Source organism: Lepidochelys olivacea (assembly GCF_965140295.1).
Source record: "Lepidochelys olivacea isolate rLepOli2 genome assembly, chromosome: 14".
Lineage (NCBI taxonomy): Eukaryota > Metazoa > Chordata > Testudines > Cheloniidae > Lepidochelys > Lepidochelys olivacea.
This window is the reverse complement of record NC_140424.1, coordinates 11,012,765-11,036,429: the sequence shown is the minus strand read 5'-3', so window position 1 is coordinate 11,036,429 and position 23,665 is coordinate 11,012,765. Positions and strand designations below refer to the sequence as shown.

At 40.3% G+C, this 23,665-nt stretch overlaps 1 protein-coding gene across 9 annotated transcripts in view; it reads left to right on the top strand.

The window, feature by feature from the left end:
- STXBP4 (syntaxin binding protein 4) overlaps positions 1–23,665 on the top strand; it is a 144,639-nt gene that overhangs the window by 16,929 nt on the left and 104,045 nt on the right. For all 9 annotated transcript variants that reach the window (XM_084646901.1, XM_084646903.1, XM_084646902.1 and 6 more), the window contains 6 exons: positions 4,170–4,255; positions 5,585–5,717; positions 7,595–7,727; positions 18,389–18,495; positions 18,869–19,058; positions 21,615–21,693. In XM_084646901.1, coding sequence (XP_084503027.1) covers positions 4,170–4,255; positions 5,585–5,717; positions 7,595–7,727; positions 18,389–18,495; positions 18,869–19,058; positions 21,615–21,693 — 728 coding nt within the window. The remainder of the gene's footprint in view (positions 1–4,169; positions 4,256–5,584; positions 5,718–7,594; positions 7,728–18,388; positions 18,496–18,868; positions 19,059–21,614; positions 21,694–23,665) is intronic.

The following is a 23,665-nucleotide window of genomic DNA, read 5'->3' as shown; positions in this document are numbered from 1 at the left end:
TCCTTTAGAGCATGGCCTTTCTTAATCTTATGCTTGTGCCTCTTTATTCCTGTATTTGACAGTAGTTCAAATGGCTTTGTAGCTTCTATCCTCTCTCTCTTCTTCAGACTGTTTTAGATAGCTCTGAAGTTCACTCTTAATCTGCTTTTATCCAAAGCATACTGACCTAGTTCCTCTAACCTTCTTGAATAATTAAAATCCATGAGCCCCAGTATCATTCGGGTGATTTGTCCGGTGACAAGATCTCCACTAGCTATTTTAAATGTGTCCTCACTCCCTTTTAGAACTCTCAGTTAATTTCCTTCCACTGTACATATATATTATATTAAATACTTCATTTATACATAAGTTTTTGTGTATATGACTAGAACCTGGTGGTAGATAAGCACCAGTTAAATAAGTATATTTGTATTGCTATTAAGCAGTGTACCAAACTGTGATTTGAGTTGACCCTGTGTAGTCAATGGAATTACTCTGGAGTTATGGTGCTGTAACTGATATCACAGTCTGGCTATTCATGTTACCTCCACCCTAACTCTGTGATATTTAGTTTTCTGGTGTTCATGGTTCACAACCTTTTAGATATAGGCCCTCCCCACCTTTTTCTTTTTTACTTTTACCTTTATTCCTGAGGTGGTGGTGGTAGTAATGACTACATTTTACAATCTGATTTTTCTTAAATGAAGGTATAATCAGTGTTTGATTAGTAGGGATTTTTTTCTTAATTGAATAAATAATGTTTAATAATGGATTCAGCTTTAATTATTTTGTTGCTAATTAGTCCAAGAACTATTTCTGAAACTTCAGAAATGTTTGGAAATAGTAATTAGTTGATTTCTACAGAGCCAATCATGTAAATATTTTTAATACAAAGGAGGATTCACAGATTTATGAGATTCATTCTGCAACCAGCTGTATATTCAAATTGTGTATTCCTCTTGTGGGGGAAGAATCCAAAACATACCTGTAGGTATATAGCACTAAGTATATGAATCTTGGAAACTAATGCCCAGGGATTTATTTATGAAGTTTACAAAGAGGAAAGGAGCCACAAAAAGATGAAGCTGTGGATTGAGCCAGAGGCCTAGATTTTTGGGAGCTGACTCTGAAAAAGATATGGGGGTCATGGTGGATAATCAGCTGAACAAGAGTTTCCAGTGTGATGGTGTGTCCAAAAGGGCTAATGCATAAATGTGCCATCTCGAGTAGGATTAAAAAACGTCATTTCACCTCTGTATTTGGCACTAAAGTAACTGCTGCTAGAATACTATGTAAGGTTGTGGTATCCACAATTCAAGAAGGATGTTGATAAATTGGAGAGGGTTCAGAGAAGAGCCACAAGCATGATTCAAGGATTAGAAAAAATATGCCTTATAGCGATAGACTCAATGAGCTCAATGTATTAATCTTATCAAAGAAAAGGTTTAAAGGGGTAATTTGATTAGTCTATAACCGGGGTTCTTCAACTGGGGGTCGGGACCCCACACGGGGTCGCGAGGTTATTACATGGAGGGGCGAGCTCTCCGCCTCCACCCCAAACACGGCTTTGCATCCAGCGTTTCTGATGGTGTTAAATATATAAAAAAGCGTTTTTAATTTGTAAGGGGGGGGTCTCACTCAGAAGCTTGCTATGTGAAAGGGGTCACCAGTACAAAAGTTTGAGAACTACTTGTCTATAAGAACCTACAGGGGGAATAAATATTTGATAATGAGCTTTTCAGTCTAGCAGAGAAAGGTATAACATGATCCAATGGGTGTAAGTATTCAGTATTAAGTATTCAGACTGGAAATAAGGCATAAATCTCTAACAGTGAGAGTAATTAACCATTGGAACAATTTACCAGTGCTCATCGTGGATTCTCTATCACTGGCAATTTTTAAATCAAGATTAGATGTGTTTCTAAAAGATCTGCTCTGTGAATTATTGTAGGGCAGTTCTGTGTTATAAGTTATAAGTCTGTGTTCTGCAGGAGGTCGGACTAGATGATCACAATGGTCCCTTCTAGCCTTGGAATTTAGGAATCTGTGAATTCCTGGCAAGTGTTCAGAGGTGGCTCAGGGAGTTAGGTAGTTACATGCAGCTCGGTCTATTAGGGCCCAGTACCTTAAAAGAAAGGTATGCTTCTCTCAGAAGAGAGAGGTAAATTGATTGTGCTGACCGGAAACCAGGACAGAGAGCTCTGTGGAAACATAAGATCTATCTTGTGTGATTTCTACTTGCCAAAATATTTTTTAATCTTCTGCTTGTATAAGTGCATGGGACAAAGGCAGATGGAGACTGTTAGAAAATTTGGTGTCAGTTTGAATCCTGAAACCCCTACAAACAATTTCTACCCCGTGATGGTAACTGTGCGTTCAAATCTGTGTCTCAGTTTCTTTTTGATGCACAACAGCCCTGAAACAAGGCCATAGAAGGATATCTGATGCTACCTAAATTCTAGATGTAAAGAAGACTTTATCACTCTTTATATGCAAGTACAGTGTCAACTCTCCCTCTAGTGTTCTCATCTTTTGGACTGTATAAGCTATTTATTAAATTAGACAACTACTTGCTGAATAAGACATTTCAGTTGCTAATATAGTACTGGGGAAAACCGCTACCTTTCCTGTAGCGTCTTTTGTACAAATTGCATCCCGCAGTACTCTACAGAATTAATTCAGTAGCAGAGGTAAAAAATTGCAGGAGAAAGAGAGTGAAGAGGTGTATGCAAGGGAGACAGGTATTCAGAATTAGAGGGAGGGATAAAAACATCTGCCTAGGAAGGAAAAGGGTCTTTCACCATTGGTAGCAAGGTTGTGTGGTGGGGTAGAGAAGGAAGTAGTGCTAGATGATCAGAAGGGAAAGTAATGTGGGGTGTGATTCCTGGGTTGTGGTAGAAGGAGTTCACAGATGGTTTTTAAATTAACCAATGCAATTTTAACTGGATCCTGAAAGAAATGGAGAGCCAGTGAGTCATTTGACCACTTGGGTGAAGTGCCTGTACTTCTGTGGACATGTTAGAAGGTGGTCAGAGGAGGAAAAAGCAGCATTATTCTTTCTCTGCCAGCTTGCTCTGTTATGACAGGCTTGTTGCAGGAGGGCTGCCCTCCATTTTTTTTTTGTAAAACAGAATACATAACAATGCTTGCCCTTATATGAGAACAGAAGCAAGCTGTAGATGTTAATTGCCAGTAGCTAGCTTTCCTCATTTGGTCAGTGTTTTCAAATAAAATTACCAGAATCTCTCTCAAAAACCCACAAAAAAATATTTTGTAAGCTTCAAAGTATCTTTCATTTTTATATGTGGAGAGTGCAGTAAATCAGCAGTAACTCTGGTGAAGTCGATTATGCTGGTGTAAAACTAGTGAAGGTGAGGTCAGAATCAGGCTCCCTGTTCCTAAATATTTGCAAGTCAAGTAAGTCAGCTGACATTTAAAACAATGCAGAAAAATAGACAGTGTCACATTTCACGTTTCAAAGTCGTGCACTTGATCAGACAAAATGTTGAGCGCAACAATCAGAAAAGCTAATAGGAGCTCACTGGCTTTTCCAGTGGAGCAAGCAAAGAAAAAGCTGTATTTATAAAGAAGAATCCCTGAATACACATGAGAGAATTCAGATGTATAAATCCTATGAATGAAATCTGATCTATTATTGTGTAGCAAAAGCAAAAACAGGTTCCAGGTGTTTTTCATCCTCCTATTATGTATTAAATATTGTGTCTCAGAATTAATAACAAAGCTAGAACAAAAGCTTTCTACCCTTGTGCTGTGCATCGAATTTCTGTTAGTGAATAACTCCTCTTGGAATCAAGCAGCGCCACTCTCTCATTCTGAAGGGTGACTGTTGAGCTGCTTCAGAGGCACTTGCAATCCAGGGTGAATAGAGCTAGCAATTAAACCTCTGTACCTTGTGGTAACCGGCCCATCTAATGGAGAGACTGTCATCAGCCTCTGTGCTTGTCCTTCACATATCTGTTCTCTGTATTTTTATGTCTGACAAAAAACATCGGTTTTCATCTGGTGTTGAGCCATCTGACCTTTAGTATGCTGTAGTCTGGGGAAATTGGGTGTTCAGAGGAAAATGTGAGAGATACATTCTAAACAAACGGCATCCTACTTGGTCTACAAGGGTGCATTTGTAACTGAAGTCAAATAAATAAAAAACAAAGGTATTTTTATTATTATAGGAAAGAATTTCTAGACCTGATGGATAAATATGGATCATGCAGTAACACAGGCTCTGCAAGATGTTCACCAACACAACTGCTAGCTGGTGAGACATTGAATATTTCTACATTTTGCACTACAAGGAAGTAATAGAGGATGCTTGATCTCTAACATTATTTCAGGCTAACACTGTAGTCATCCTTGCATGAAATGTAAACCAGCACTTCAAAAATGTAGGTTGGGGGTGGGTGGGATGGGGAGTATGGCTTTGTGATTAGAGCAGGTGACTAGGAGTCTGGCAGGACTCCTGTGTTCATTCATTACTTGAGCATTAACTCACTTTGTGATCTTGGGCAAGTCACTTAACTTCTCCATGTCTATTTCCCCATCTATATTGTATCACCTACCTCAAAAGGTTTTAATTATTGAATGGTTTATAAAATGTTATGAAATTCTCTGCGGAAAGGTGCATTAACATTGCAAAGTGTTGATACCTGAGAGATTGTACCGATGCACACTCCATTTGGGGTTGGTGCACTAGTAAGGATGATTTATATACTGCATCTACCTTTCTCTTTAAGAAAGGTAGATACAAGATTATTTTGCTTCACCCACTCTTTTCATTTGAAGGGCCAGTCTTCACATGTCAGCAAGTGATGTCTGTTTCTGAAAACCTGAGTGCTTGACTTAGCTCCCACTCTGAAGCTGTGTAGCCTCAGGCTTCTTTGTGGTTTTGTTTGTCCTTTTGACAGAAGCTTTCTTTTATGGGATCCTCTCTAAGGATGGAAGGAAGGAAGGACTGGGAAAGTGGGGTGAAACACCTGAGCTGTTGATTTAGAAGTAAGAGGGGGCAGAGGGATAAATAAAGCATTGCAGAGATAAGTTATTTTCAGCAGCTGCTATGGAGCTCTCAACTCCAGCGTCCTATTTTTCTGATTTTTTCAGATCAAGTGCACATGTTATACAATGAATCCAGGTGCTAAATATTGCCTTCCTAGAGCCAAAAGGAGGGGGTCAGATCACATTCATTCCCTCCCAGGAGTAGGTTTAGAGCCTTCACATTTTTTCCTATTACCCAGAAGGCTGGATATGGCTGATTGCAAGACTTGCAAAATGCTGGATCTTGTGACAAGCTGGATATTGCAGAGAAGCCTGAAATGCTTGCTTGGGAAAACATTCAATACCAGAGACACTTCTGTTCTATTCAATATCAAAATTAATAATAAAAAACTTGGTCATAATGATTCAGTTTACCAGAACTAGAACAGGGTATTAATTTAAGTTCATGGGGAAAAATCATGCTCCTCTTCCTGACATGTACTGAACTATTTGCCTGAGCAAGACTTTCAGAAATTGATGTTATATGTCCATGAAACACTTTGCCTTCCCTGAATGTGGTTTTTATTTCTCTTTTCTCACTATTTCTTTCTTTGAGGAAAACATGTTGACAGCCTTTCTTCTGGATCATCCTCAAGGTCACAAAGTCCTCAGCTTCCGCGTCCAAAGGGTATTGTCATCAGCTACAATGGAAATAATTCGGTTACCACAACATCCCCGCAACTCACAAAGTAATTCCTGAAACTGACTCTAGCTATCTTCTCTGAACTCCCTTGATCAAAAGTAGCTGTGTTTAGGTCTTATGAATATTTTGGGTGGAGCTCACTAAAGGACTACGAAGATTATATTTTTAAAAATCATGTTACTAATAACACTGTTGATTGTTAAAACTGAAAGAATTTTTACAACTAATTTATTTTGGCCATTTTCTGCCATTTGTTTACTTTTTGTGTTCATTTTGGTGAAATTAGGCTGATCAGATTTACTGTTATTTCTAGCCAGCTCCCAGTTAGTTTTGGTTCTGGTTGATGTACACTAGCACATTGCCACAATGCTTAGGTTGCAAACACTGTAGGAGGGCTGCCAATCCAATAATATATTTTTTAAAAGCCAAAAAAGAGAAAAAACATAAAAATATATTTGTTACGTATTCAGTTGAAGTCACTAGGAGCTAGAAAGGTAGGTATGGTACACGAGCCCTAAATTCACAAGCTCAGCACCTTGGAATGTCAGGCCATATTTACTTGAGACATCCAAGTTTGAAAATTTTGGCCACGTTATCCGAGGTCACGCTGTGAGTCAGTGGCAGAACCAGGGCTAGAATCCAGGAATCCTAACTCCCAGCACTCTGCTCTGACAACTTTTTGAAACAAGTTCTGTCTTAATATATATATATATATATATATATATATATATATATATATATATATAACAGCTTTATAAAAATGCTTGTGTTGAACTGAGGCAGTTGAAAAATATGTATACCAAGTTTCTGGAAAACAGTAAGCAGTAAAAATGCTGTAACAGTTTTGTGGATGGTGTGACAGCACCACCTCCTGGCAGTTCTGGGGATTAGCTCTGCAAGGTCAATGCCCCTTCCAATAGTTCCGCTCCTTCCTCTCTCTCTCTCTCTCTCTCTCTCTCTCTCTCTCTCTCTCTCTCCAGGACCTCTCTGTGGCTTAGCCCTCTGGCATGTTTCCCCCTTCCGGGATACCAAAGCCTTCCAGCATGAATTGTCCCAGGCAGTCCACAGCCTTGTCTGTGATCCCAGTCCTGCCCTCTACTCTGGGTTCCAACTCAGGGGCCCCCCTCATCAGGAGCCAAAGTCTGCCCTATCCCTGCTTTTCCCCTGAGTTTTGCTACCTTTCTGGCTCTGCAGCGCAAACTCCCTCCTCCCAGGGAGTAACTGTAGACTACCCTGCTGCAGTTCCCTTTCTGCTCTCAACTCCTGGACTTTATACAGGCCCCTTCTGTTCCTGTCCATCTGAGCCTCATGTCTAATTAATCCCTATTCCCTGGCTGCTCCTCCAGGTGCAGCCCAGGCAGTAAATTAACCTACCTTGCTACCTTAACCCCTTCTGGCCTTATGTGGAGTGGATACCCCATCATAAACTTGAGATGGAATGGACACACAGCAAGACAGCTTTGCAGTTAGATTTACACAAGAACACCTACTTTTATTTATAAATACTTTAAAATAACCTTAAAAAGAGAAAGGTGACATGTGACACTTTCCAGACTAATGCATTTTTATGATTTCTTTCAGATCCCTAGAAATATGGTTATGTCTCTAATGAAAGTAGAGAATTAGACACACTTTAATTCTATCAGTGTATATAGCACTGCTTTAATGCTTAGTTTAACTTGACTTTCTATTTGCAATTGCTTAAATTAGTATTGAAATTAGTAATTTTGTATTAAGAAGAATGTGGACTATATGAGTCTCCTGATTAAATGTCAGCCATTTATGTCAAACTAATTGTTGCAACACATATGTGAAACCAACAAGAGAAATATTGCACATGGGTCTTCATTGCTGCTTTTTTCAAGCTCCGCAGCCTGTGTAACTGACCTTTTAATGCTAATTTTCTTCTTTTTTTTCTCCTAGTGATAGTGCATTTCAGATTATCACTGTTTCCAAGGGAACAGGCCTAGGCTTGAACATTGTGGGAGGAATTAACAGAAATGAAGGTCCCTTGGTGTATATTCAAGAAGTTATCCCTGGAGGTGACTGTCATAAGGTAGATATTATAAAGTCCTCTTTTATTTATAGTTCCTTCCCATGCAGCTCCATTTTTTTCTTTATTGATTACCAACCTCAGTATAAATGCTCTCCAATATCAAGATTGATCTACTTTGACTTGCTATGCTAGCAGCAAGCCGGATCTAAAAAACAGCGTTCTGATAGGTGACACTAGACTTTTTTTAGATAGTGGCTTTAATAGAGCATCCTGTCAAGGGTGAAATCTTGCCTTGTAGTGACTATCCTGTATGGGAAGGAGGAGGCAATTGTGTGTAGATATCCTTTCCTTCTCCTCCTCCATGCATCCATGTGGTAATCAGAAGGCTTACAGGGCACTCTGGAGAAAACTAGGAAAGGAATCCAGTTGTTCCTGCTGGCATGCCACAGCTGGCTAAGGGTTATAGGATTGGGGCTAGTTGGTGGCCAAGGTTAAAGTTAGGGCTGGCTGGCGGTCAGGATCCCAGGCAGCTACATACTAGTTGGGAGTATATGCTTGCTCTTCTTTAAAGAAGCTTAGTGGTCATAGGCACAAACTTCTGCACTTCTTCTCTTTTCCTTCTCCCATTTTCTATGCCATTTTGTATCAGCAGAATGGCCCTTCTAGCCATCCTGCACTCATCACCATTGCAACTGATTGCCACCGTTAATGAGCTAAGATATGATGTAGATAGGAATCATTATCCACATCTTTTACCTGAGAAGACTGAAACACAGAAAAGTTGTGATTTGCTCAGGCAAGGTCACACCTGTATGTGGCAGAGCTGCAATTAGAACTCAGATCTCCTGATATCCTGTCATTTTCCTTTATCACAAAACCTATCAATTTTTTCCCAGTTGAGACTCAAACAGTAGCTGTTGCCAGGCCAGAATAAAGGGAATATCCTGTAGGCCAAATAATTAAGAGTTATGCTGAACTCTTTGCATACTATATCTTGCATCACTGAAAGTATGTAATGGACAAGGAGGACTAATAAATCACAAAAAATTCAGTTTTCAGAGCTAGATTTTCTAAACATAGCCATTCTTTTTGAACCCAGGGCTATTTATAAGTGTGATGTGGGTCATTTTAGAAATAAGGAGGGTGAGGTAATACCTTTTATTGGACCACCGTCTGTTGGTGTGAGAGACAAGCTTTCACAGAGCTCTTCTTCGGGTCTGGGAAACTTAGGTCTGGTCTACATTACAGAGTTACGTCAATGCAAGGCAGCTTATTTTGACCTAACTATAGAAGCATCTACGCTTAAATTTTGCTCCAGACAATGTAACTGCCCCGCTACGCCAACTTAACTCCACCTCCACGAGCAGCGTAGAGTCAAGGCTGATGTATTTAGGTCTACGCGGTGTCAGTGTAGACACCACATTGCTTAGTCAATTGTTTCTGGCTTTCAGGAGCTGTCCTACAATGTCCCACATTGACAGTATAGTCGATACAAGCACTCCTGGTGAGGACATGCACCACCGACACAAGGAGCCAAGTGTAGACACACACAAGCAATGTAATTACTGCGGTGGCTATATGCCAATGTAAGTTAGGTCAACTTAATTTTGTAGTGTAGACATGACCTTAATCAAAATATAACAGCTAAATACCAAGTGAAATAGATTGTTTAGCATAAGTAGTGAACACATATTTCAAGGGACCATTCCAGATGAACACCCCTCCAGTCATACGAAGGAACAGAAAGGGGCGGGGGGAAGCAGTTGGGCGGGGAGGGCTTTTAGTGGCTCATAGATTGTTGTAATAAGTCATAAATCCAGTGCCTCTGCTCAGTCCATGATTTTTAGCGTCTAGCAAAGTTATGAATTTAAGCCCTGGCTCGTCTTTTGAAAGTGTTGTGCAGGTTTCCTTTCAGAATGAGGACTGATAAAGCTTCCCAGACCAGAAGAAGAGCTCTGTGTAAGCTCAAAAGCTTCTCTCTCACCAATAAGAAAAGGAGGACTTGTGGCACCTTAGAGACTAACCAATTTATTAGAGCATAAGCTTTCGTGAGCTACAGCTCACTTCCTCAGATGCATATCGTGGAAACTGCAGCAGGCTTTATATATACACAGAGAATATGAAACAATACCTATTCCCACCCCACTGTCCTGCTGGTAATAGCTTATCTAAAGTGATTTCCAGCACAAATCCAGGTTTTCTCACCCTCCACCCCCCCACACAAATTCACTCTCCTGCTGGTGATAGCCCATCCAAAGTGACAACTCTTTACACAATGTGCATGACAATCAAGCTGGGCTATTTCCTGCATAAATCCAGGTTCTCACATCCCCCCCACCCCCATACACACACAAACTCACTCTCCTGCTGGTAATAGCTCATCCAAACTGACCACTCTTCAAGTTAAAATCCAAGTTAAACCAGAACATCTGGGGGGGGGGGGGTAGGAAAAAACAAGAGGAAACAGGCTACCTTGCATAATGACTTAGCCACTCCAAGTCTCTATTTAAGCCTAAATTAATAGTATCCAATTTGCAAATGAATTCCAATTCAGCAGTTTCTCGCTGGAGTCTGGATTTGAAGTTTTTTTGTTTTAAGATAGCGACCTTCATGTCTGTGATCGCGTGACCAGAGAGATTGAAGTGTTCTCCGACTGGTTTATGAATGTTACAATTCTTGACATCTGATTTGTGTCCATTTATTCTTTTACGTAGAGACTGTCCAGTTTGACCAATGTACATGGCAGAGGGGCATTGCTGGCACATGATGGCATATATCACATTGGTGGATGTGCAGGTGAACGAGCCTCTGATAGTGTGGCTGATGTTATTAGGCCCTGTGATGGTGTCCCCTGAATAGATATGTGGGCACAGTTGGCAACGGGCTTTGTTGCAAGGATAAGTTCCTGGGTTAGTGGTTCTGTTGTGTGGTATGTGGTTGTTGGTGAGTATTTGCTTCAGGTTGCGGGGCTGTCTGTAGGCAAGGACTGGCCTGTCTCCCAAGATTTGTGAGAGTGTTGGGTCATCCTTTAGGATAGGTTGTAGATCCTTAATAATGCGTTGGAGGGGTTTTAGTTGGGGGCTGAAGGTGACGGCTAGTGGCGTTCTGTTATTTTCTTTGTTAGGCCTGTCCTGTAGTAGGTAACTTCTGGGAACTCTTCTGGCTCTATCAATCTGTTTCTTTACTTCTGCAGGTGGGTATTGTAGTTGTAAGAAAGCTTGACAGAGATCTTGTAGGTGTTTGTCTCTGTCTGAGGGGTTGGAGCAAATGCGGTTGTATCGCAGAGCTTGGCTGTAGACGATGGATCGTGTGGTGTGGTCAGGGTGAAAGCTGGAGGCATGCAGGTAGGAATAGCGGTCAGTAGGTTTCCGGTATAGGGTGGTGTTTATGTGACCATTGTTTATTAGCACTGTAGTGTCCAGGAAGTGGATCTCTTGTGTGGACTGGACCAGGCTGAGGTTGGTGGTGGGATGGAAATTGTTGAAATCATGGTGGAATTCCTCAAGGGCTTCTTTTCCATGGGTCCAGATGATGAAGGTGTCATCAATATAGCGCAAGTAGAGTAGGGGCTTTAGGGGACGAGAGCTGAGGAAGCGTTGTTCTAAATCAGCCATAAAAATGTTGGCATACTGTGGGGCCATGCGGGTACCCATAGCAGTGCCGCTGATCTGAAGGTATACATTGTCCCCAAATGTGAAGTAGTTATGGGTAAGGACAAAGTCACAAAGTTCAGCCACCAGGTTAGCCGTGACATTATCGGGGATAGTGTTCTTGACGGCTTGTAGTCCATCTTTTTGTGGAATGTTGGTGTAGAGGGCTTCTACATCCATAGTGGCCAGGATGGTGTTATCAGGAAGATCACCGATGGATTGTAGTTTCCTCAGGAAGTCAGTGGTGTCTCGAAGGTAGCTGGGAGTGCTGGTAGCGTAGGGCCTGAGGAGGGAGTCTACATAGCCAGACAATCCTGCTGTCAGGGTGCCAATGCCTGAGATGATGGGGCGCCCAGGATTTCCAGGTTTATGGATCTTGGGTAGTAGATAGAATATCCCAGGTCGGGGTTCCAGGGGTGTGTCTGTGCGGATTTGATCTTGTGCTTTTTCAGGAAGTTTCTTGAGCAAATGCTGTAGTTGCTTTTGGTAACTCTCAGTGGGATCAGAGGGTAATGGCTTGTAGAAACTCGTGTTGGAGAGCTGCCGAGCAGCCTCTTGTTCATATTCCGACCTATTCATGACGACAACAGCACCTCCTTTGTCAGCCTTTTTGATTATGATGTCAGAGTTGTTTCTGAGGCTGTGGATGGCATTGCGTTCCGCATGGCTGAGGTTATGGGGCAAGTGATGCTGCTTTTCCACAATTTCAGCCCGTGCACGTCGGCGGAAGCACTCTATGTAGAAGTCCAGTCTGCTGTTTCGACCTTCAGGAGGAGTCCACCTAGAATCCCTCTTTCTGTAGTGTTGGTAGGGAGACCTCTGTGGATTAGTATGCTGTTCAGAGGTATTTTGGAAATATTCCTTGAGTCGGAGACGTCGAAAATAGGATTCTAGGTCACCACAGAACTGTATCATGTTCGTGGGGGTGGAGGGGCAGAAGGAGAGGCCCCGAGATAGAACAGCTGCTTCTGCTGGGCTGAGAGTATAGTTGGATAGGTTAACAATATTGCTAGGTGGGTTGAGGGAACCATTGCTGTGGCCCCTTGTAGCATGTAGTAGTTTAGAAAGTTTAGTGTCCTTTTTCTTTTGTAGAGAAGCAAAATGTGCGTTGTAAATGGCTTGTCTAGTTTTAGTAAAATCCAGCCACGAGGAAGTTTGTGTGGAAGGTTGGTTTTTTATGAGAGTATCCATTTTTGAGAGCTCATTCTTAATCTTTCCCTGTTTGCTGTAGAGGATGTTGATCAGGTGATTCCGCAGTTTCTTTGAGAGCGTGTGGCACAAGCTGTCAGCATAGTCTGTGTGGTATGTAGATTGTAATGGATTTTTTACCTTCAGTCCTTTTGGTACGATGTCCATCTGTTTGCATTTGGAAAGGAAGATGATGTCTGTCTGTATCTGTACAAGTTTTTTCATGCAGTTGATAGATTTCCACTCCATACGGCTAAATGCAGTGCCTTGCATAATGACAGGTTTCAGAGTAGCAGCCGTGTTAGTCTGTATTCGCAAAAAGAAATGCCATCATCTCAGGCATTGGCACCCTGACAGCAGGATTGTCTGGCTATGTAGACTCCCTCCTCAGGCCCTACGCTACCAGCACTCCCAGCTACCTTCGAGACACCACTGACTTCCTGAGGAAACTACAATCCATCGGTGATCTTCCTGATAACACCATCCTGGCCACTATGGATGTAGAAGCCCTCTACACCAACATTCCACACAAAGATGGACTACAAGCCGTCAAGAACACTATCCCCGATAATGTCACGGCTAACCTGGTGGCTGAACTTTGTGACTTTGTCCTTACCCATAACTACTTCACATTTGGGGACAATGTATACCTTCAGATCAGCGGCACTGCTATGGGTACCCGCATGGCCCCACAGTATGCCAACATTTTTATGGCTGATTTAGAACAACGCTTCCTCAGCTCTCGTCCCCTAAAGCCCCTACTCTACTTGCGCTATATTGATGACATCTTCATCATCTGGACCCATGGAAAAGAAGCCCTTGAGGAATTCCACCATGATTTCAACAATTTCCATCCCACCACCAACCTCAGCCTGGTCCAGTCCACACAAGAGATCCACTTCCTGGACACTACAGTGCTAATAAACAATGGTCACATAAACACCACCCTATACCGGAAACCTACTGACCGCTATTCCTACCTGCATGCCTCCAGCTTTCACCCTGACCACACCACACGATCCATCGTCTACAGCCAAGCTCTGCGATACAACCGCATTTGCTCCAACCCCTCAGACAGAGACAAACACCTACAAGATCTCTGTCAAGCTTTCTTACAACTACAATACCCACCTGCAGAAGTAAAGAAACAGATTGATAGAGCCAGAAGAGTTCCCAGAAGTTACCTACTACAGGACAGGCCTAACAAAGAAAATAACAGAACGCCACTAGCCGTCACCTTCAGCCCCCAACTAAAACCCCTCCAACGCATTATTAAGGATCTACAACCTATCCTAAAGGATGACCCAACACTCTCACAAATCTTGGGAGACAGGCCAGTCCTTGCCTACAGACAGCCCCGCAACCTGAAGCAAATACTCACCAACAACCACATACCACACAACAGAACCACTAACCCAGGAACTTATCCTTGCAACAAAGCCCGTTGCCAACTGTGCCCACATATCTATTCAGGGGACACCATCACAGGGCCTAATAACATCAGCCACACTATCAGAGGCTCGTTCACCTGCACATCCACCAATGTGATATATGCCATCATGTGCCAGCAATGCCCCTCTGCCATGTACATTGGTCAAACTGGACAGTCTCTACGTAAAAGAATAAATGGACACAAATCAGATGTCAAGAATTGTAACATTCATAAACCAGTCGGAGAACACTTCAATCTCTCTGGTCACGCGATCACAGACATGAAGGTCGCTATCTTAAAACAAAAAAACTTCAAATCCAGACTCCAGCGAGAAACTGCTGAATTGGAATTCATTTGCAAATTGGATACTATTAATTTAGGCTTAAATAGAGACTTGGAGTGGCTAAGTCATTATGCAAGGTAGCCTGTTTCCTCTTGTTTTTTCCTACCCCCCCCCCCCCAGATGTTCTGGTTTAACTTGGATTTTAACTTGAAGAGTGGTCAGTTTGGATGAGCTATTACCAACAGGAGAGTGAGTTTGTGTGTGTATGGGGGTGGGGGGATGTGAGAACCTGGATTTATGCAGGAAATAGCCCAGCTTGATTGTCATGCACATTGTGTAAAGAGTTGTCACTTTGGATGGGCTATCACCAGCAGGAGAGTGAATTTGTGTGGGGGGGTGGAGGGTGAGAAAACCTGGATTTGTGCTGGAAATCACTTTAGATAAGCTATTACCAGCAGGACAGTGGGGTGGGAATAGGTATTGTTTCATATTCTCTGTGTATATATAAAGCCTGCTGCAGTTTCCACGATATGCATCTGAGGAAGTGAGCTGTAGCTCACGAAAGCTTATGCTCTAATAAATTGGTTAGTCTCTAAGGTGCCACAAGTCCTCCTTTTCTTTTTGCGAATACAGACGAACACGGCTGCTACTCTGAAATCTCTCACCAATCTAATTCTAATAGAATTTCACCAACCTTGTCTCTTTAATATCCTGGAACTGACACAGCTACAACACTGCATACAGCAGTGGGACATTTTGACATGTAAATATTGATTGTGTCTGCAAAGCAAAGGCATGGATGTTTAACAACATTTATTGCACCTGCAGTGATTTATGGCCATAAAATTCTGCCTGTGATTATTTGTGATCACAGATTTGTAGGTACAGAAAGGGAGGGCAGGTTAAGGCCAGACTGCAGATTGGGGAGCAAATTGGAATGCTACCTTAAAACTGCTTATTCATTAATAAAAATGATTCTTCTTTTTTCACTCTTATTTTGTTATAGCTACCAAAAACATTTTACAGTCTTAACCTATGTAATTTAGTGCTCATTCCTTCACAGTTGTGGTCAGTGGGAGCAAGACTAAGTCATTTATTTTCAAACTGTACTGTAACACTAATACAGTTTAAACAGTCAAAATCTGAGGCTGTATTTAAATCCTCATCTTTTTGAAATTTCTCAATTTAAAATGACAGGTTTCAGAGTAGCAGCCATGTTAGTCTGTATCCGCAAAAAGAAAAGGAGTACTTGTGGCACCTTAGAGACTAGTGAAATTCCACTGCATGCATCCGATGAAGTGAGCTGTAGCTCACGAAAGCTTATGCTCAAATAAATTTGTTAGTCTCTAAGGTGCCACAAGTCCTCCTTTTCTTTTTTCAATTTAAAATGTGATGTTTGCCATGTGAGCCACCAGAGGGCAGCATTGTAGTTGGTATTTTTGTATACTGGTGGCAAATAAAAAACAAGCTATTTTTCTTTGTGGTCAAAGACAAATATTAAACAACAAAATATGATGTGTTATAAAATCATAGTGTTCAAGCAGCTAAAATATACGTATATGTATGTTATAAAATTTTATATATTTGTTCCTTCTCAGGCCAGCATATTTAGGTTTACTAATTTCAAAATTGTATTTTTTCTGGGGATTTTTTTATGAAATATTAAAAAATTGAATGAAGGTAGAATTTTGTATTTCAGATCTTCCAAATTGTCCATGCAATGAATTTGTATGGGTTCAGAAACACAGGTGCATCTTGAGTGTGTGTATTTTTTGGCCATATATTAGTGAAATATAGTAATTTTACAATCTATAAGCGTAAGCTAGAAAAAAATATGACAATATATAGAATGATTAATAATTCTCAATTCTCAACTGAATTCTCAATTACACTGTGATTTATGCCCACTCTAAGGCCCATTTACACAGTCAGAAGAGAATAAAAGGACCTCGGTGTAAATGAGAATTCAAGCCCCCTTTTTAAAAATGTTGTCCTATGACTGACTGTAACAGAAATATGGTATGTCTCTATGTTTGCAGAAAGTTGTAGATCAATCTGCTTCTCCTGTTGACATAGTACTGCCTGTTGCGGGAGGTGGAGTTATTAATCCAACAGGAAAGCTCTCTCCCATCGACTAAGAGCCTCTTCACTAGACCTACTACAGCGGCAAAGGTGCATCTGTGCTGATGTAAATTTGTAGAGCTGCCCTCAGTATCACAGCTAAATACAAGGTGGAAGAGATTGTTTAACATAACTAGTTAACATATATTCTAAGGGACAATTCAAGCTGAAGAGGCCCATTAAAACCTCTTCAGTAATAGGAAGGTTAAAGATTGTTGTAACATGCCATAAACCCAATGTTTTTATTAAGACCATGATTTCTAGCATCTAGTAAAGTTATGAATTTAGCACCTAGGCTTGTGTTGTGCAGGTTTCTTTTGAGCATGAGGTCAAAGTAATTGCTTTGTAAAAAGTAAAAACAACAAGGAGTCCTTGTGCTTATGACGAAATCAATTTGTTAGTCTCTAAGGTGCCACAAGGACTCCTCATTGTTTTTGCTAATACAGACTAACATGGCTACCACTCTGAAATTTGTAAAAAGTGTTCACCAACAGGTGATATGGTACTTGTGACTTTCATCATTTTTTTGTGAGAGCTCTTTTGAGAGCATAGTGATTGTCTGGTTTCACCCACATAGTTTTAGTTGGGGCATATAGTGCACGAGCTGAAACACACCCCATGTTGTGATAGACATAGGACCCGGGGATCTTGAAAAGCATGTTGCGGGAGGTATTGATCATTGTAGCAATGGAGATACCTCTACAGGTTTTGCATCTGTTATTCAGGCAGAGTCTGGTGCTGCTTTGAGTTGGTGTGTCCTGTGAGGAGCTTGCTTCGGATGATGAGCTTGGAGAGGTTGGAGGGGTGTTTGAAGACCAAAAGAGGAGGCTGGGAAAGATTTTTTGCAGGGTATAGTCCCCCATTGAGTATGGGCTGTGATTGTTAAATGATACCCTGTATTGGTTTCAGTGGGAGGTAGTAGGTGACAACTAGGATTGTGTGGTTGGAGATGTGGGTTGTTTTTTTTCCCTGTATTGAATCAGGTTCTCTTTCAGTATTTGGGTGGTCTGTTCCACGATGCGATCTTTACCTTCAAAAGATGAGCTTATAACCTGCTAACCCCCATTTTTTTTCCTTTGACTACAGATACTGAAATGGGCCATTTCAGTATAAAAGGTCCCTTAGAATATGTGTTAACTACTTATGCTAAACAATCTGTTCCACCTTATATTTAGCTGTGACAGTGAGTACCTTTTCCAGACCTGATCTGTGCTCAAAATCTTCTCTCTCACCAACAGAAGTTGGTCCAATAAAATATATTATCTCACCCACCTTGTTTGTCTAATACCTTGGGACCAACATGGCTACAAACTGCAAAAAGCAGATAATGTTGTTCTTATTCCTACAATTCTCTTCTGCCTCTATTGATGAAGTTAGGGCTAGTCTACACTGACAACATTAAAGCCACGGCAGCGCTTTAACATGGCTTGTGTAGTCGCAGCAGAGCACTGGGAGAGAGCTCTCCTAGCACTCTAAAAAACCACCTCCACGAGGGGCGTAGCTCTCAGTACTGGGGGCATAGCTCCCAACTGGATGACTTTGAATACATTTCTATGATTCTGTGATTGTCAGGCAATTCATAATATAGCATTTATTTAAAATGAATAGTGCATAGTTGGGTAGCTGGAAAAACTGGTCAGCATATTTTTCTCTCAAAGTAGTTATAATAGTGAGTCTGATGCAGTCTGGTGCATCCATAGCTTTTCTGCACGGTAACAGTTGTTGAACGTTCGATACTGATTTATAGAACCAAAGCGCAGACTATAGTATTGATGATTGTTTCTTTGTGCCTTTTGAAATCTAACACATACAACACATTCTTTCATTGCACAGTTATTCTACTAAGCAGCAGTACAAAAGATGTGTATTACTAATGGATTAAACATATTCGTCCAGGCAGAAAGTCTGGCCAGCCTTGACTGTTTCTTAAATTCATGGATTCAAAAGTACATGTTAAACTGTTGCAGTTAGAAAATTGTTTCAGTTACATCTTCATCAACAATGAACACAGAATGTCACACTTGGATTCTTTATTGTTACTGATTAGGATGGACGACTGAAGCCTGGAGACCAGCTTGTATCCATAAACAAGGAGTCAATGATTGGAGTCTCCTATGAAGAAGCAAAAAGTATAATCAACAGAACAAAGCTGAGGTAATTATTGTACTACAACAGCTAAACCCCCAAAGTGAAATCTTGTACAAGTTTTCTTTTGAGTAGTTTGAAGTAAGAAGACAAGTTCATGGCTCTGAAATATTAAATACGCATATTACTCTTAAAAAAGCTCAAATATGTTACTAATCCAAGTGATGCAAAATTGTTAGGAAACTTTACTAGCTCAGTCATAAATGCTACTCACCTGTCCTCCACCTTCATAACTGATGATAATGAGGAATGAAATAAAAACAAGTGTCAAAAAACTTCTCACCCCATGAGGCTTGGACAAGTAGAATTTTGCAAGGCTGCTTTATCATTTTATGAACAGTGTTGCATATAATCTATGTAAAAAATTTATTTTTAAATTTAGATCTGAATCTGCCTGGGAGATCGCTTTTATCAGACAAAGAGTTTTTCCTGGTTGCTTTGAAAATCCTCAAAGTCCTGGCAGTCTCTTGGCATCTTCTGCTGGATGTGGACAGCAACAGACACTACTTGCGTTTAATCTTCTTTCACCTCCTAATGAGAATCCGGGTTCAAAGGTGTCCACATCCTACACTGTGAGTATAGTCTTGTCTCTTGTTTTAGAACAAACCAAGGAAGAGATTAATTTTCTAAATTATAGAAATCCTATTGCAACTCTTTTCCATATTTCAAAATTAGATCAATGGCAAGTAGTTACCATTCCAATAAGTAAATGATTAGACTCCTCCTCAAAACCCCCTGGGGTATTAGGAGCTTTCTGGTAGATGTGTGAGATCTCGCTAGAATCAACAGTACTGGCCAGTGGAACGAGAATATTAATTGAAATCATTAGTTGATTGGTCATCTCGCTTCTCAATTAAATCTTAATTGTGATCCTAGGTTGTCAAATTCTTCTTTTGAAAAAATAAATAATATCTAACCATTTCCATTTTATATTTCAGATATGGAGGAGATTTTGAATATTAGTAAATAGTGAATAATAATAATAATAATTTCTTATTTAAAGATTTTTTTACAGTACTTATTACCATAACATAGGGTTTATATACAACTTAAACCAAAAAATGAGAATTACATGAAGCCATGTACAATTATTGAAATTAGAAATAACTGTCATTTTTTCAGGGCTAAAATCAAATGGGACATAAAATCTTTACGCCTCACCAAAACAAAGCCAAAAAAACTAAACCACACAAAAAAGCCTTTAATCTAGTGCAACTCTTGCTAAACTTGTGCTCCAGCAAACCTCCCAGGGGCGTGAGTTCCGTTGTGGGGGGGCTCTCAACTGAGAGTGTCCTTCCACTGGTCATGCAGTATTTAACTCTGCTAACTGAGATCAAGAGATTCCCATCTGATTTTAGCTGCTGCAACATTGTGTAGGGAAAGACCAGATAACATATGGGGCACTTGACAGTCCTTTGGGGACTCTTTGGCACCTCTTCCCTTTAGATTTCAAACCTTGTTCCTTGCTGGGGTGCCAGCTACCTGTGACTATTTGCTTTATTTGCATGTATCTTTTCTGGTACATTGTATATCTGTATAGCTTGTTAGTGTGGAGTTGCACACCAACTTGTGTTAGTGGATGTTTCTCTGCTGTGTAAAATGTGTTTCTCTCCCTGGCTTTAGGAGACGGTTGACAAGTTCCTTCAATAAAAAAGAAGTTTTTTAAAATAATAGATTTTTACACCTTATGATGATGATACAGTTTGGAGATGGAATGTAGACTACTATAAAACTTTGTTTAGAACTCAGAGTTTTATAGATTGTTTGTTTATATTTTTCCTTCAGTGTGATAAAACAACATTTTAGTTAAAGTAGCACATCGTTAGTGCAAACAAAACTATCATAGTGTGCGATGGTGTGAAAGTTTTGAAGACCAGAGAAAGCTGACTATTTTAGAACTGCCCTCTGTTTTCTGGCATTTTTAAAATATATTTAATTTATAGTTCTTTTTAGAGGTGAACAAAATATTCTCTTTCAATAAGCTGGACTTATAAAGTTATTTTTTAGACTCTGTAGTCAAAGGAGGTGGTTCCCCTGTGCCCATATTTGAAAAACATGCCTATGTATTCCTTTTCAGAAACATCCTGTGTAGGGTACAGCCTCCTGCGCAGCCGCACTTTTTTGGTGTTCACTGTGATGGTTATTCTGCAGATAATGAACCTCAGAGACTCGAAAATATTACCATGTCTGTTATATTGCTGTAGTATAATGCTAAGTTTGTGTACACTTATGGCTCTGCCAGAGGGACAGAGCCTTTCAACTGTAGCTTACCAGGTTAAGTTCAGCTGTGGCCCCTAATGACCCATTGTTATTTGATAGCTGTTCATCAGCCTATACCTAATTACTTTGGTATCAGTCCAGTTCCCTGTTCCATGTCTCATAAACGGTCACATTTTGAACTAATGCTCCGTCTGCCAATAGTCTTGGCAAAGAGGCAAAAATTGGATGCACCATGAAAGACCGTCACTGTTGCAGCTTTCACCAGCACTAAAATTCAGGTGCGGAAAACAAGACGAGGGGAAAACAATCCCTGTAAAACAACAAGAGCAAGTGTTTCAGTGGTATAGAAGTTTTTCTAATATGTTACATGATTTACAGTATACTGCACCCTATTAAATATGTGGCAAAGTGGCCCTCTTCTGTTTCAGCACTAGGTTTGACACTTTTAGTACAAACCTCATCAGTAATGATCTATAATACATTTTCTAATAAAATGTCTCACTTATGGCTTTTTATTAAAATGTCTACATAATAGAAATCACATATGCTTTCTGAATTGAAAAATAAGTCTTTAAAAGCCGTAAAATCATCAATGTGGGCTACACCTCAGACAGAGCATGGTTACATTGGCTTCAGTTACTTTTTAAATAGTACCATATGAAAAGTACTCTGTAGTGCTTAGGCACAGTGGGTATACCACAGTAGCCTTTACATTCTGAATGTCATTGCTTTTTTATGGTGCCTGTAAGAGTTTAAATATAACATAGGGGTTTTTGGCTTCAGTGTTCTTCCAGTATTGTTTGTCTACCCATCCACCCATTTTTTTTAAAGGTTAACATTTGTTTCGAGTCTGGTCTTTGACCTACTTTAGCAAATGTCATTTCATGACTTGTGATTTTCTTTCATAGATGAAAACTGGATTCAAGAAGAGAGAACAATCTCCAATTCCTTCTGCAGACAGCAGCCCTGCTGATGTGTCTGCGGCTGGTAAATGCTTTATTTAATTTTTTCCCCCTCTTATTTTTTGCAATTGCTCTTCCACAGAAAGTAGTGCACAATGTGATTTACTAGGCTTTAAGGAAGGGCATGTGGGCCATTTTTCTAGCCGTGAATAAAAGGCTAAAATGAATGGATTGTTCAGGAATCCATGTCAAATATAACTTATGTTGTCCAGTTTCTTGGACAAATAGTTGAAACTAAACACAGATGAATGATCATAACGTTTCAGTACAGCAGTAGTAATCAATAGACTCAGTTGAAACCAGGTAATGAAGACTCACATATAAATCAAGACTAGGTTGCCATAGAAACAGTGCTTTCTCAGTTTGATAAAATGCTGTAGAAGTATATTGCATGTACTTTTTTTTATTTTTATTTTTTTAAGGAGGACATTTTTTTTTTTATTTTAGGAACAAAAATAACTGTTAAAGTGGCTTGTATGTTCTTTGTTACATAGAGGCTACATTAGTAAACTATCTACTTAAAACACTGCTATGGAATTTTCTGTATGTATTTCAGAACCTTAATGTTCAAGCAAAGGTGATAATATATCATATCTCTAGATATATATTTTGGAGGTGCTGAAGGAAAAATAATTGGGGATCTGATCTTTCACAACAACTAGATCTGAATTGACAGTGATAAATCCATCAATGAGACGATTTGCATAGTATTTATGAACAATGAAAATGCACAGGCATGACATACATACTTACATTGGTGTTAAGTATCGCTAGGCTAATGGTTGTGCTCTGTACTGCTATGCAGTAGACAAGGAGCCCTCTTACCACTCAGTTGGTACAAATGAGGGCAGTGTGTTCATTACATCTGCCTCTCTAATTGATCAGTCCACATGACCAAAAACTCCAGTCTAATTTGTCAAGAGAGGGAGGACCAACACAGAGGACCGTAGTGTCACTCCACTGACATTACCTAAATTGCGCTAGGGATTAACGTGGCCCATAGTAGATACCCTAATTCCAAATGAAGCAGTTGGATTGGGATCTTGACCAACTTGGCATAAATAGAGATATTCCAAAGGGGTTAACTGGCTGAATACCAGCTTTTGGAACTTGAGACGTCATGGTATTTCATACAGCTTGAGTTAAATAATCAGACCTCTCGATCATATTGCCCATGAAAACTACCATGACTAGATTAGATCAGAAGCATTACAAGACAAAGGCTCCTTTGACCTACCGTTTAGGGCTTCTTATTTAGTTAAAAGGAAGGGGTACATGTGAGCTGAGCCACTACCATTTTTCTTTTCCAGATCCAGACTTCTCAAACCAATGTATTTTTAAATGAGGGATCTATGCAACAGACAAAATGCAGTGATTGGGAGCTTAATAGCGAAGAAAATATCCCCCTTCTCTCCCTGCTTGAAACAGTGGGGCTCTATATCTATTTTGATCACAGTTAAAGATTTTGGACATATGTGGTAGAGTGTAAGCTTGAGAGATTGTCCTCTCACCAGCAGATGGTTCAATAAAAGATACTATGTCACCCACCTTGTGGCTCTCTGACATGCAGTTTAGTGAGGGCCAGATTCTCAGCTGGTGAAACTTCACTGGCTTCAGTCCACAAATAGAATTGAATTAATTGGATTAAATCAGAAGAAGTCAGTGACACTACATCAGTTTATACCAGCTGCGAATCTGGACCTCAGTTTCGGACATTTGTTCCTGCGTCTCCACCACAAAAAATTCATTTGCCAAGGACAGTCCCCATGGGAACAGATTCCCAATGATATTTTAAAAGGGACTAAGAAGGCTACAATGCATAATAACATAAACAAGATGGCTCTAGCAGTTGCTGTACAATCTATATTATGCTATCCCATATGCTGTCTCTGGACTTCCTTCGTTCCATCGTCATTTGACAACATGTCCTTGACTGAAACTGCTATTTGTGTCACACACGTCTTCTTCAAGGCTAATGTGAGATAAAGATCCAAGCT